The sequence below is a fragment of the Lagenorhynchus albirostris genome, chromosome 13, assembly GCF_949774975.1.
Source record: "Lagenorhynchus albirostris chromosome 13, mLagAlb1.1, whole genome shotgun sequence".
NCBI lineage: Eukaryota > Metazoa > Chordata > Mammalia > Artiodactyla > Delphinidae > Lagenorhynchus > Lagenorhynchus albirostris.
In genome coordinates this window covers 9,265,322-9,279,052 of record NC_083107.1, presented here as the reverse complement: position 1 = coordinate 9,279,052, position 13,731 = coordinate 9,265,322, and the positions used below count along the sequence as shown (strand labels likewise).

The following is a 13,731-nucleotide window of genomic DNA, read 5'->3' as shown; positions in this document are numbered from 1 at the left end:
AAACTCTGTACATATTAAGCGCTAACTCCTGCACCCCAGCCCCTGGCAACCACCATTCTACTATTTGGCTCCATGAATTTGACTCTAAGTACTATAAGTGGAATCATACAGTATTTATCATTTGTGTGTGGTCTATTTAAGGTTCATTCATGTTGTAGCACATGTCAGAATTTCCTTCCTTTTTCAGGTTGAGTGATATTCCATTGTATGTACAAACCGCAGTTCACCCATTTATCCATCAGTGGACTCTGGGTTGCTTCCACCTTTTGGCTTATTGTGAGTGATGCTTCCAGACCTTGAGCTCTCAAACCCAAGCCTCGGTTTCCTCTTCTGTGATGTCAGTATGGCTGAGTTACTTCTCCCTCCAGCAGAAGTCCTGCTGCAGCTGGCTCAGCATCTCCTCGGGCCCCCACTCCACCCAAAGCCTCACCCCTCCAAGCGGGGGTCATGCCCCCTCTTTCGACTGCTCACTTTGTAGCTGTCCTCTCTGTCGTTGAGATATATGTGGACACTGGCCGTCCACATATATCAGGTTTCCTGTCCCAGGCATTTCTGGGACCCCACAGAGCTTTGGCCAAAGACTTGCTACTTTGGGCGGGGTCCTTGTTTAGCTAACACCAACCATCACTACTTATATGCTGGGCTGGGAGGGAGATGGACAATGCCTTACACCGAGTTCAAGTCAAAGTCAGAAGGGCTTTGCTCACCCCACGCAGACCCCCAGTTCCCTGCTGAGGAGCAAGGAGGATTTTTCCAAGGCTCGAGTTTTGCCTCCGGAGGCACAAGGCAGCAGTGACTCCTGGGTGTCCTGCCTCAGTCTCTCCAGGTGAGCAGCCTAGTTCCGCGGTCTCGGAGACTGGGGAGGGGAAGAGCACACTACAACTCCCAGAGTTCCCCTGCCTCAGGGGGCGGTCCCTGCCCCTCGCGGAAGAATCGGACCCGCCAACCGGAGCCCAGAGCGGAGCGGAGGCGGGCGGGGCGAGGCGGGGCCGCGGGTAGGCGGCTGGCAAGCTGCTCGGCGGGTCAGTAGCGCGGAGAGCGCGGGGTCGAGAGATAGGGTCGTGCGGAGCATCTCGGGCTGGAGCCGCTGGACCTCGCCGGGCCATGGGTAAGCGGCTCTGTGGTCCGGCCCGGGATGGGGCTGGCGGCCCCGTGGGAGGGCGAAGTTGCGGCGCCAGGTCTCCCCCGGCGCTCGTAGCCGTCGGTGCTGCCTTTGGGGGGCTAGCGGGGCCGGGGGTGGACTCGAGGGCGAGGACGTGGGGACCTAGCCTGGACCGGGGCGCCCGCTCCCCCCGCCCCGAGCGGGAGGGTGAGGCCCGGTGTCGGCGCGCGCTCTTCGAAAAAAAAGAAAGACAAAAAGTTTTGGCGGCCAGGGGCTTCCCGGGCGTTTATCTCGAAACTCTTGTCGTCTTTTGACTGAAATTTACCAAGTTCTGTACGGTTCTGTCATCCCACTTCCTGCTGTGGTTTTCAATCTCGAGCTGGTCTCAGCTAATTTGTTGTGACAGCTGTCCGCAGTTCTCTGCCTGCAGCCCCCCCGGCCCCCCACCCCCTCTCGACGTCACATCCCGGTGGTTCTCAGAACCCTCCGGCGCCGCCGAGAAAGGGGCACCGGGGTCCGCTGGGCGCGCGGGACGTTTTCCACTGCGGCCGCCGTTTCCTGAAAGTGACTCTGCGCGGGCTTTGAAGAACTTGCTCAATGCATTTTGAAGAATCAACTGTTCCTCTTTCAGCCGAGGGGCGTGCTGATCCTTCGGCGGTTACCGGCTCCTCGCCCCCTACCCTTTCTCTTTTTCTTTTCCCTTCTCTTTTTTCTTTTCTTCTCTGGTCTCTTCTCTTGTCTCCTGTCCACCCTCCTCTACACACACACCCCCACGCTCCCCACGACAGGGAAGAAGTAGCTTTCCTTTTTGCTCGGCGCATCTTTCTCTTGTCTCTTTTTTTTCTCCTCGGGTCTCCAGGAGGGACGGGATGGCGGCCCCGGGAGTGATGGGGGCGGTGGGGTGCGGGGGGAGAAGAGGAGTGGCGGTGCGCGGGCTGCGAGCGTGCGAGAAGTTTGGCTTCGCGCACAGTCCGAGCCTGGGACCACGACACGGCTGCCTCGTCTCGGTCCCTGCGCAGGGTGTTCAGGGGGCGCGGCCAGGCCGGGCTCTCGTCCTCCAGTCCCGCGGACGCTGGGATAGGGGTGGGGGTCGCCGGCTGCCGGACCCCCGAAGGCTCAGGGTGCGGGTACGGCGGCACTTCGCTGGCCAGACCCCGGGTCCCTTTGTTTGCGGGGTCGTCAGCTATCGAGGAGGGGTCCGCGGGGCCGAGGAGAACAGGTGCTTCTTGTCCCCTCCTGAGCACCAGGGTTGGGGGCTTGGGGTCTCTGCGCCCACAGGCCGTGTTAGGGCAGAGGAGGGATGGGAGATGGCAGCTAGTGGGTTGGGCCACGGGAGTGGAGTTCCAGAGTCCGTACAAGCCCCGGGGACCCGTCTGGGCCCTCGAACTTGGAACGGCAGAGGTAGAAAAGACCTCAGGGTATCAGCCCCTTCTTGTATGAGTTAAGAGTCTGGGAAACTGAGTTTTACAGACCAGCCCTGGTCTGGCAGAGAGGACGAATCAGGCCTCTTAAGACCCCGCCCCCTCTCCCTTCGCAATGGTTCTGGAAACTGGCCTGGGATGGCCCACCCTCCCTCTGGGACCTTGTGGTACCGACTTGGAGAGCCATCCTTGGCGGAGGGTGTGGGGTGCTCTAGGAGCGGAGCGGAAAAGCTGAGAGGCAAACGAGTGCCCCAGGCAGAGATCAGGCAGCTGACAGAGCTCCGTCCTGGCTGTGCCTCTACTGTTGGCCAGTGTTTTGGACAAGCCGCTGCCAAGCCTGGTTCCCCCATAGGTGGAGTAGGTGCAGGAAATGTAGTCCGTGAGGACACAGGAAACGGTCCATAGATGGAGCCGTTACTGTTACTGTCAAATATCACCCAGACTTGGAGGGGAGGGTCAGTGGGGATTCAGCCCCATCCTGGAACAGGGTCTTTTAGGATATCCCAGAGCCGGCTAAAGGGCGGCCGAATTCCAGCAGGGCTTGGGAGTTGGCAGTGTCGTATCTGGTGCCCCCATGCCCCCACTTTTCTACACTCAAGGCTGTCATCTTGGCCCCAGATGTTCCTAGACCCTGACTCCCCTCTTCCCCCAGCTGACACCCAGAGGCAGGGCTGGGTCGGGAGCTGCACCCTGTGCCCTCTGGGTTTCCATGTCCCGGTTGTCCGTCTGTCCTTAGCGCTGGCTGGAGCACAGCCCTTGGCAGGTCCCCCTTCCCCAAACCACGCTGGAGCGAGCTCCACACGGAGACTGCCAGGCAGCCGGCTCCTGGGCCACAGAGTGGACTGGCCGTTTCAAAAGCTGTCTTTGTTTCAGCTCCAGCTCCAGCTAAGAGAAACTTAAGCCAACGGCCTTAGGCAAGGAGGTGTGGCCGCGTCTGCTGGTTGTTATTGAGGCTGCTGTTACCATTATTGTGGTAATTGACACGGTGCTCCCAGTGGGTGACTTTTCATGAAAGGAAGTGTCGCTTCCTTTCCATCACACCAAGGGTGAATGAGGCGGGGGAGGGGGCGGGGGGAGGAGAGAGAGAGAGAAAGAGAGAGAGAGGCAGGCCTTGAACTAGTCACAGCCGGGTGGCTCTCAGCATCAACACTATCTGAGGTCAGGTAGCTCATACTGCACCGGTAAGGCTCAGTGGGGCTTGTGTTTTTGGAGCACCTGCTCTCTGCTGGGCAGGACTCCAGGCGCTGAGACACACCCGGGAGTGAGCAGGACAGGCAGACCTCAGATCTCACTGAGGGATGCGCGCACACATGTGCACACAGTCAACTGTGGTTGGTAGGGGGAGCCTCGTTTCTTGCTTTGTTCTGCTTAGAACGTTGGACCCATGGGGGGTCTAACACACCCACCTTATAGACAGGTAAACTAAGGTACAGAAGCACCTGTGTGGAGTCAGAGCCCCCTCCCCATCCCTCCTCCTGCCCCACTCTCATCTGCTTTCAGTTCATCTGGCAGGGCAGCAGACTAACAGGAATGCTGTGGTGGGAGACTGCAGATCCCCCAGGGAGGGTGGGCAAATGGGCACCCTCTGAGCACAGAGAAGGAACTTGGGGTCTCCCTGCTCCCATTAAAAAACTTTAGATCTCAGGGTTCAGTGTCTTGGGACAGGCAGACTGCACTGGTTCCAAATCCCTGCTTTGCCACTAGACAGCTGTGTGACTTCAGGCAAGTTATTGACCCTCTCAGAGCCTCAGGTGTTGTATCGTTAAAGGGGGGGAAATAATACCCACTGGGTGCTGGGAAGATGCAGTGAGCTAATGTATGGAAGTGCCTACTCCAGGGCCTAGCAGAGACTGATTTCAGTTGGTGGAGTACATAGTGTGGAAAGAGAGGGAGAGAGGGGCCTGAGAACAGGTGGGCTTCACTTTGGGAATCTCCACTTTTGCAGCCAGCGACTGAAATTAACCTCTTCACTGCTGTGGTATTAGGATCTAGGGTTAAGCTTGACTTTCACAGAGCCATGGAGCTGAACAGAGACAGATTCCTAACACAGGAGGGGCCTGAGCCATCCCACTGCCCAGCACCTGCCACGCCCCCTCGCTGCCAGTGAGGGGCTGGGTCACAAGGGCCCCAGAGATGAGGAAATGGCAGCGGGCTGTGAGCTTAGTCCTGCTGTCATTGTCAGGGTTCTTCTCACACTATTGCCTAGCTGCACAAAACTCGGGAAATAAGCTCAACAGGGATGCACAGGGCCTGTGAGCAGGAACCTCTGAGCACTGCAGAGGGAGACCTGAATCTACGAAGACACGTGGTCCTGCAGAGGAAGATGCACTATCAGAAAGGTGTTATTATCTTTCAAAGTAATTTCTAAATGTAAATGCAATTCAATCAAAACCTCAGTGGTTTTTCTTCTTTTCTTTTCTTCCTCCCCCCCCCCCCCCCGCCGCTTCCTCCCTCCCTCCCTTCCTTTTTTTCTTCTTTCCTTTCTATGAGACAGAATTATCCTAAACTTCAGAAGGAATTTTCTAAGAGGAGTAATGATGGGGGACTTATGCTCTGAATAGCACGTTGTGTTACAAGGCTACAGAAATTAAAACTGTGCATGGGTCCAGCATTCCACAGTGAATCAAGCAGAAGAGAAAGTCCAAAACCAGCCCCCAAAGTGTTCCTTACAAGCCTGCAGATTGTGGGAAAAGTAGCATTTCAGATTATTGGGGGAGGAGATCACTCAGTCAATACTGGAACCACCCACCCATGGGGAAGTATGATTAAACCCCTATCTCGTACCTTATAAATTTATTTATTTTTGGCTGTGTTGGGTCTTCATTTCTGCACGCGGGTTTTCTCTAGTTGCAGCGAATGGGGGCTCCTCTTCGTTGCGGTGCGTGGGCTTCTCATGGCGGTGGCTTCTCTTGTTGAGCACAGACTCTAGGCGCGCGGGCTTCAGTAGTTGTGGCACTAGGGCTCAGTAGTCGTGGCTCACGGGCTTAGTTGCTCTGCGGCATGTGGGATCTTCCCGGACCAGGGCTCGAACCCTTGTCCCCTGCATTGGCAGGCAGATTCTTAACCACTGTGCCACCAGGGAAGCCCCTCATACCTTACAGATTCCAGATAGATTAAAGTAAACAGATAAATAATAACCATCATTGTCATTATTGCTTCCTGGATGGAAAAGGCGATGTCTGAAGGGCATGCCTTTGGAGAGCAGAGGTTTTCTTTTTGTAACTGAATCCACCTCCATTACAACAGGGCATCTGAGGCTTTGTGCTCAGAGGGGATCTATACACCCATAAGCTCGGGGCAAGACAGGAACTCAGTGGCTCATGGCAGCAGCGGTCACTCAGCGGCAGCTGGGTTTCTGGGAGGCAGGAGGACTCACCCAGCACCTACAGCAGGGGGTTTCAAACTTATTTCTTGTAGCAGAACTCTTTTTCCAAATGAAGATTTACCCGGAACCCTGATCTACCAATGATTGGGGAAGAGAAGGATAGGACAGCCAGGGACAGGACAGGCTGGGGAAGGAGGGCAAAGACTTCTCCCCGCCCTCCCTCATCGGGGCTGCAAGGGTGTGGGCCTAGAAGGCCCTGCCAGGATGAGTGAGCACAACACCAGTCCTGGGTGCGAGAGAACGGAGGCTGGCTGCACTCTGGGACTCAGCCGCACACAGAGATAGAGTGTTTCCCTTTGTGGCTCTAGGGAAGCTATAATCCCTTTCCCGTCTGGAGTTAAACAGCTCAGATTGGTGACCTCCTTTCCAGGTAACCCAAGTGCCTGACTCCAGGAGATTTTCCCAGGAGAGAATGGCCCAGGCAGAGCTCACCAACTCTGGAACTGAGCAGGAGGGACTAGGGCCACTCTGGCCTGGTGGCTCTCAACCTGTCTGCCCTCTCAGCTCCCCTGGGGAGCTTTAAACTCTGATGCCCCTTGCAGGACCTTAAATCAAACTTAGGCGGGGGTGGGGTGGGAGACAGGCATCATGTCTGTTAAATGCTCCCTGCGTGATTCCAGTGGGCCCTGGTCCCCCCACCTTATTTCTCTGAGGCCCGAGGACAGTGACTGACTTGTAGCAAATTTGCGAGAGGGCTTCAGTGAGAAGCCCCATCACAGGAACACGATGGAGAGACTCCTTCGGAGCTGAGCATTTTTGTTTCAGGCAAGAAGGGAGAGAGGATGTGAAAGCAGAGCAGAGAAGGCAGGAAGGGAAAGGAGAAAAACAGGAGGATGCAGGCATGCCCATGACCTAGAAGGCTTTGGGATTCATGGCTAGTTAGCAAAGGACTCCAGCGTCCTTCTCTCCCCATTTCACAGAAGGGGAGACTGAGGCACAGATTCGCCCAAGGACCTGGTTGGAAAGGCATCAGTCTTTTGGGGGGCAGTCATTAGCACCCACTTATTTCTGGAGATTGACCGTGTCTCCAGTGGTCAGGAGCCAGCCTGCAAGGACGGCCCAGGCCCAACTCATGCTTGACAAGTGTTAGGCTGGGTTTCTCTTCCCGGTTTATTTGGACTCTCCACCAAGGCTTTGCGGTGTTGGTGATACAGCAGCCGCAGTGGTGGCGAGGCCAGGCCCCTGGACTGGTGGTCAGACAGACCTTGTCTTGAATCTGGTCCCTCAGGGCGGCAAGCAACTTAACCTCTCTGGCTTCAGTCCCCCCAGCCTCCCTTAAAATGGGATTCCTCTGGGACTCAATGAGAGAACATACATGAAAGGGCCAGGGACACAGAGCCAAGACCCTGCACAGCGCCCTTGTGAACAGCTACCCAAGGGGACACTGTTCAGCGGCCGGAGGTTCTGCAGCTCGTGCTTCTGGGTACTGCTGACCTTGTGGGTCACTCTGGCGCAGGTTTCTTGTTCTTAAGGAGATTCTTTCTCTGTCTGGGTTGGAGGGGGACTCTTGCACGTTCCCAGCAGTAAGGATTTCTTGAGTTGGAGCGAACCAGGACAGTTCTTTAAGGATTAACCAAAAGGAGAAAGGAAAGAAAAAAAGAAAAGGTCAGAGGACATGGGCTCCTGGTCTCACACCTGCTGCCAGCCAGAGCAGCTCGCAGTGGCTGTGCTTTGGCAGCGGCAGGGGTGCTGTGTCTTTGCAGCCATCAGCTCTCAGGACGCCCTTAGTAAAACCAAGCCCCTGGCTCCTCCCTCCCCTCTGTCAGGTTGTTGTGAGACACTCATTCTCGCTTACCTGCCACCTACTTTGTGGGTTGCTGGGCGGCCTTACGAAGCTCTCAGGAGGCCAGACAAGCCGTGGGCATCTCAGTCTGGATGGCCCATCTGGATGGTGTGAGGATGGCTAGAGGATGACTAGAGAGAAGTGCTGTGCTTGGCTGGGGGCTGGGAAGGGCCACCCCGAGGAAGCGACTTGTCAGGTGAGACCTGAAGGGTCACCAGGAACCGTGCAGGTGAGGGGAGCGTGTGGCCTAATTAGGGGCAGTGAGGACTCTGCTGGTGCCTCAGGCAAAGGCTGGGTGCTTCACAAATAGGAACTTACCCTCTTCTTGATTATTTCTGGAGGGTTTATGGTCCAAGCAGCCCCCCGTGGTGCTTTGGGGGTCCACAATCATGGAAGCCTCTGCAGCTTTCCCAAACTTTCTGCCTGAATGTGGGGCAGGTTTTGGAGACATGATTTCCCCGAGCACCACGGCCCCAGTGCCGGTCTCCTGTCACTTGACCCCAAGGTGATTTAGGGTTTCCTTCGAAGTTGTGGGCAGAGGGCTGGAATGGAGGAAGGAAAAGTGTCAGGTGTGGTGTGGGCGGGGCCTGGTGGGGCTGAGAGGGGAGGAGGGCAGAGTCGGGGGAGCCCTGTGTGTGTTTAGAGGGCTGCCTGCAGCAGCCGGGACCGCGTGCAGAGGACACGCAGCAGAGGACGGCGGCGAGGACTCACCCCCACCTGGCCCTCCTGCCGCCCGCTCCTCCCTGCCAGCATCTCACGTTCTCTCCCTCCTCCCCCCTTCTCTCCCTCTTCCTCTCCTTCCAGCACCTCCTGTCAAAGGCAAAAGGAAACAGTCAGAGGATGGTGACCCCCTAGACCCACCTGTGTCTCCTCAACCTGACGCTGAGCAGAACAGGAGCCAGAGCCCCGTCCAGCTGGAGGTGAGTTGGACGACCCCCCTGGGGCCCTCTTCCCTGCCCCTCCCTCACCCCCGCCCCACCTATGTGTAGCCTCCCAGGTGAACATGGAGACTCCCTGGAGATGTGTTCCCTACCCCCCATCCTGCAGAGAGCCTGGAAAGGGGCCCAGCCCCGCTGTCCTGGGCCCTGCACTGGGCGCTGGGAGCGGGGCAGACAGGAAGGCTCACCCGTCACCCCTGGCTAGGGTTTCAGGCTTGGTTTCTGTGGCAGAACCCTTTTATCAAATGAGGATTACCTGGAACCCTGACATATGAAACAGACAAAAGCACTATTCTACGATGTGAAACTACATTTACATCCTTCCGTCCATCCACATCGATAACATGGACCTTAGAGTCACCTCGTGAGATCAGCGCAGCTGTGTTGACCAGCGAGGTCAGAGTGGGCAGCCTCAACTCCTCAGCGTCGTGCTTTTCAGCCATTTGCTTTGGTGGCACAGGCTGGAGTAGAAATCCTGATTCGTGTAGAAGAGTAGCTGCAAGTGGGAACAGGTTTTAACAGATTGCCTGGAGTTCAGAGAAGAGGAATAGAAGAGCACATTCATTTGAAGCTGTGGTCAGAGCGCCTTCATTCCGAGGCTCCAGAGAACAGCTGCCTTGGGCTCCAGTGTGTGCCAATTCCGTGCATTAACATATGAGGTGGCTTGCTTATTACCAGAGGTCTTTGATTAGTCAAAATCAGGGACATGGTACTTGAATAGAGTATTTTTGGAGCACGTGGCTCTCTGCACGGTTCTCGGCCCTGGTGTTTTTCGTCCTTCTCGTGTTTGGGGCCTGCCCTGCCAGGACCTCAGCCCCAGCCTAACAGTAGCCCCCTGCCCTGAGCTACCAGCCACGTGAACAGCATCGGCAGAAATTCCCCCTGAGAGCAGAAACCAAAAGACCTGTGCATCTGACAGAAGTGCCAGTTGGAGCCCAGGACAGGGTCTCCCCTCCCTGAGTTAAGCACGTGGACGGGCGGGTCACAGAGTCAGGCCTGGCGGCGCGGCGCCACAGAGCTAGAGAGCACCAGACACTTTTGTTCCTTCAACCTGGACCACGGAGGCTGCTGGGAGCCCTGGGGACACTGCGCCTACCGCCAGGAACTCACAGTGTGGTAGAGGAGCTGAGATGCAGATGTGACAAGTGGAAGAAGTGGTCAGAAACTTGGAGAAAGTGCAGGGCTGCTCCCAGGGCCTCTGTGGACCCTGACCTGGGGTTCTGGGCACTAATAGCTGACACCTGTGCCTTTTTGACCCCAGGAACAAGCAATGCAGCCCAGAGCTGGGTCTGGGGGTCTGCTCCCTCCTGTGGGAGCCTGGGGGCCACGCATCTCTTTCCTCCCCAGCAGCCTGAGGTTCCGCCCGTCCCCAGCCTCCCAGCAACTGAGGGCTCATGCTGCTGCCTCATGTTTTTTCCCCAGGACTCCCCCGAGGCAGGCGGGGAGCGGGAGGAGGAGCAGGCCTTCCTGGTCAGCCTCTACAAGTTCATGAAGGAGCGACACACGCCCATCCAGAGGGTGCCCCATCTCGGCTTCAAGCAGAGTGCGTCCCTGGGGTGCAGGCAGGGAGGGGGGGCGCCCGGCAGGGGACCCCCACCCAGGCAGGGCATCGGGGAGCACCTCCGTTCTGGGTAACCCTGGACGCCGCCAGCCCACGGGGGTTGCACACGGAAAGGGTGCCGCCCCCCTCCAGGCACAGGGCTGGCAGTGGGTGGGGCTGGATTTCCACCCTCACAGGCCACTGGGCCCCCAGTGCACGGGGCGTGGCCTGCCTAGCCATCCCAGTGGCCCTGTCTGGGTACGTGCTGGTTCTGTGCCTGCCTGACAGGGCCAGGGGGACAGGCTGCTGGCTACCCCTTCCTCCTGCCAAGACTGAGAGTGGCCCTGCCCTCTCTTTTCTCCAGTTAACCTGTGGAAGATCTACAAGGCCGTGGAGAAGCTGGGGGCCTATGAGCTGGTAAGGACAGCACCTCTGAGGCCTCACCCTGCTGCATCTCCTGGCACGTCAAGCTGGGGGAAGAGAGTGAGCCCAACAGAGCTGCCCTTACCACTAGACAGGAGGACGAGGCAGCGTCCCAAACCCTGCCCTTCCCCAGTTCCCCTGTGTGCTACGGGGAAAAGGAGGGACCCGCCTTGCCCGCTGCTACTTTGCTGCTCAAAGCAAGATTTCCTCTCTTTCCCATCTGTTCTGTCCTCGTGCTTGGAAAGCTGCTTGGGCCAGCACTCGGGCGGCCCCTGGGCGGGAGACCTGGCTGGCAGCCAGGGGAGCCCCCTCCAACCTCGCCGCCCCACTGCTGGAGAAGCAGCTGCAAAACTGCATCCAAGTGGGGACCCCAAGCTGTGAGGACCCCGTGGCCAGGGGGTGCCCGCCGGCCATGCCTTCACGTGGCATCCTTGCAGGTGACTGGCCGCCGCCTCTGGAAGAATGTGTATGACGAGCTGGGGGGCAGCCCGGGCAGCACCAGCGCGGCCACGTGCACACGCCGCCACTACGAGAGGTACGGCCAGGCCCGCGGCTCACAGGACCTGGGCCTTCACCCCCAGGGTTGGACCAGCAGGGCCCTGAGCGGGGAGGGCAGACTGCAGGCCTGCAGGCCTCCTGGACGAGATGAGGGAGAGCGCGGGCCCCCGTGGGTTGTCTGTGTGCTTGCCGGGCAGGGGTGTTCGCGGTCCGGGGCTGGAGGAGGCCGGGTAGGCCTGGAGCGGTGGGAGCCTGCTGCCAGCCTGGCCTCCTGGTCAGCGTGCCCGGTTCCTCCTCAGGTTGGTCCTCCCATACGTGCGGCACCTGAAGGGAGAGGATGACAAGCCCCTGCCCCCCTCCAAGCCCAGGAAGCAGTACAAGATGGCCAAGGAGCATCGGGGGGATGACGGGGCCACTGAGAGGCCAAAGAAAGCCAAGGAGGAGAAGCGGGTGGACCAGGTGAGCTCTGGCCGCCTCGTGCCCTGCCCCTCACAGCGCCCCGTACCTGTCCTCACCTTGGCCGCAGGGCTCCCTGCCTAGGACACCCAGAACTTCCTCTGAGGGCAGCACTGGTGGGTGCGTGGGTAGGGTCTGAACTCCAGTCTGTACCCCGTTCACCAGTCCCTGTGTCCTGACCCCAGGCTGTGTCTATTCAGAGGATGGGACACCTTTTGAAAATTTTGCACAAAGGTGCTGGAAGGGCTAGCAGAGGCTCCTGGGTGCCCCCTTGGGACCTTGCTGTCACCAAGTGCCCAGGTCAGGGTGCATGGCTCACACCCAGCCCTGAGGCCTGGCCTTTTCTCTCTTTCCAGATGATGCCAGGAAAGACCAAAACAGATGCGCCTGACCTGGCAAGGCTCCCTAGCCAGGAGCCCTCCAGGGACGGCATGGAACAGCGAGGCCCAGCCCCTGGGCCCTCTCTGCCCTTCGTGGGTGCCAACGGCTGCCCTGAGGCCTACAGGCGGCTTCTGTCCAGCTTCTACTGCAAAGGGACACATGGTATCATGTCACCACTGGCCAAAAAGAAGCTTCTGGCCCAGGTGAGCAAGGCGGAGGCCTTGCAGTGCCAGGAGGAGGGCTGTCGCCACGGGGCAGGTGGGGAGCCCCAGGCACCCCCAGCTATTCGGCCCCTGGAGAATCCCCGGAGCCCCGGAGGGCAGGCTGAGAACTCCAGGCACCGGCTGACGCCTCCGGAGGGAACACAGGGCCCTGGTGGCAGCCTCAAGGAGGAGGCTCAGGTGGGCCCTCACCCGTCGGCCCCCATCTTCACTGGCTGCTTCCACGCCTACCCCACCGAGGTGCTGAAGCCTGTCAGCCAGCACCCTCGGGACTTCTTCCCCAGTCTTAAAGATGGGGTGTTATTGGGGCCTCCTGGCAAAGAAGAGGGGCTGCCAGCCAAAGAGCCCCAGCGGGTGTGGGGTGGGGATGCCGACCACCCCTCTGCATTCCACAAGGGCGGCTCCAGAAGGGGTGGCCTCTACCCCAAACCCAAAGCCTGCTGGGTGTCCCCCATGGCCAAGGTCCCTGCCGAGAGCCCCGTGCCCCTGACCACCTTCCCAAGCAGCCCAGGCCTGGGCAACAAGCGCAGCCTGGAGGAAGAGGGCTTGGTCCATGGCGGCAAAAAACTGCGGGCAGTGTCTCCCTTTCTTAAGGAGGTGGATGCCAAGGAGTGTGGGACCAAGTCTGTGGGGCCCGACTTGGCCGTCTCCTGCCTGCTGGGCCCGGCCCTGGGGCCCACCCTCCCAGAGGCCTGCAGGGGCACCATGCTGCGCTGCCCGCTGAACTTCGCCGGCACCCTGGACCCCTTAAAGGGCCAGGCCACACTCCCCTTCAGCCCCCTGGTCATCCCGGCCTTCCCAGCCCACCTCCTGGCCACTGCAGCACCCTCACCCATGGCCGCTGGCCTGATGCACTTCCCCCCCGCATCCTTCGACAGTGCCCTGCGTCACAGACTTTGCCCAGCCTCGTCTGCGTGGCACGTGCCACCTGCCACAACCTATGCAGTGCCCCACTTCTTCCACCTCAACACCAAGCTGTAGGACTGAGCCCACAACACTGTGCACAGGGTCTGACTCAGCCTGGGATGGGTAGGCACCGCCAAAGGGCTCTGGGGTGGAGCCCACTCCTCGGGAGAACTCGGCCGTGCCTGACGCAGGGATGCGCCCTCGGCTTGGGAGCCTGGCCCAAAGAGAGGCAGTGAGAAAAGTGGGTTTATCTCTTGAGGAGGCAGCCCGAGCCCAGGGGCTGGGGACCCAGTGGTTGCAAGGCCTTGGGAGAAGACGTTAAGGCTGACAGCTCCCAGCTGGGGCCCCAGAACAGAGGCCAGGAGTGGGGTGAGGGGTCGAGGGGCTGGTTAGCGTGAGGCATCCGGGCTGCCTACGGAAAAGCCAATAAAACACCTGTGAATCCACGCAGCCCTGAGGTGTGTGGCGTGGACTTTTGCAAGGGCAAGGTGGGGGCATCCTTGCGGGTGGTGCCTCCCACAGGCTGACACAGGGGAGCCAGGGAGAGGGACCTGCCCAGCACCTGCTCGGGCCTGGGTTGCCATCACCCCAGTGAAGGGTGGACCCAGAGCCAAACCCAGCCTCCCGCACATACCTCAGCAGGCTGTGCCCTTCGTCCTGTGCCTTCAATCCGCTTG

General features: G+C 59.0%; 1 protein-coding gene and 1 long non-coding RNA gene across 4 annotated transcripts; one reads left to right on the top strand and one right to left on the bottom strand.

Annotated features, from left to right (window-relative positions):
- The first annotated feature begins 1,003 nt into the window (after positions 1–1,003).
- Positions 1,004–13,504, top strand: ARID5A (AT-rich interaction domain 5A). 3 transcript variants are annotated; one of them, XM_060169228.1, is made up of 7 exons: positions 1,004–1,108; positions 8,496–8,611; positions 10,052–10,172; positions 10,534–10,586; positions 11,030–11,127; positions 11,390–11,549; positions 11,903–13,504. In XM_060169228.1, exons 1-7 carry the CDS (start codon positions 1,105–1,107, stop codon positions 13,127–13,129), a joined length of 1,779 nt encoding a protein of 592 aa, XP_060025211.1. In that variant the 5' UTR covers positions 1,004–1,104; the 3' UTR covers positions 13,130–13,504. The 3 variants fall into 3 exon arrangements, with proteins under 3 accessions (XP_060025211.1, XP_060025210.1, XP_060025212.1); XM_060169227.1 differs by lacking the exon at positions 1,004–1,108 and adding an exon at positions 3,677–4,862; XM_060169229.1 differs by lacking the exons at positions 1,004–1,108; positions 10,052–10,172.
- LOC132531452 (uncharacterized) lies at positions 5,054–8,612 on the bottom strand. The gene is made up of 5 exons (XR_009544107.1): positions 8,409–8,612; positions 8,010–8,233; positions 7,704–7,894; positions 7,343–7,468; positions 5,054–5,906 (listed from the first exon to the last, which is right to left on the bottom strand). It is a non-coding gene; the product is annotated as an uncharacterized LOC132531452 (long non-coding RNA).
- Positions 13,505–13,731: the final 227 nt, after the last annotated feature.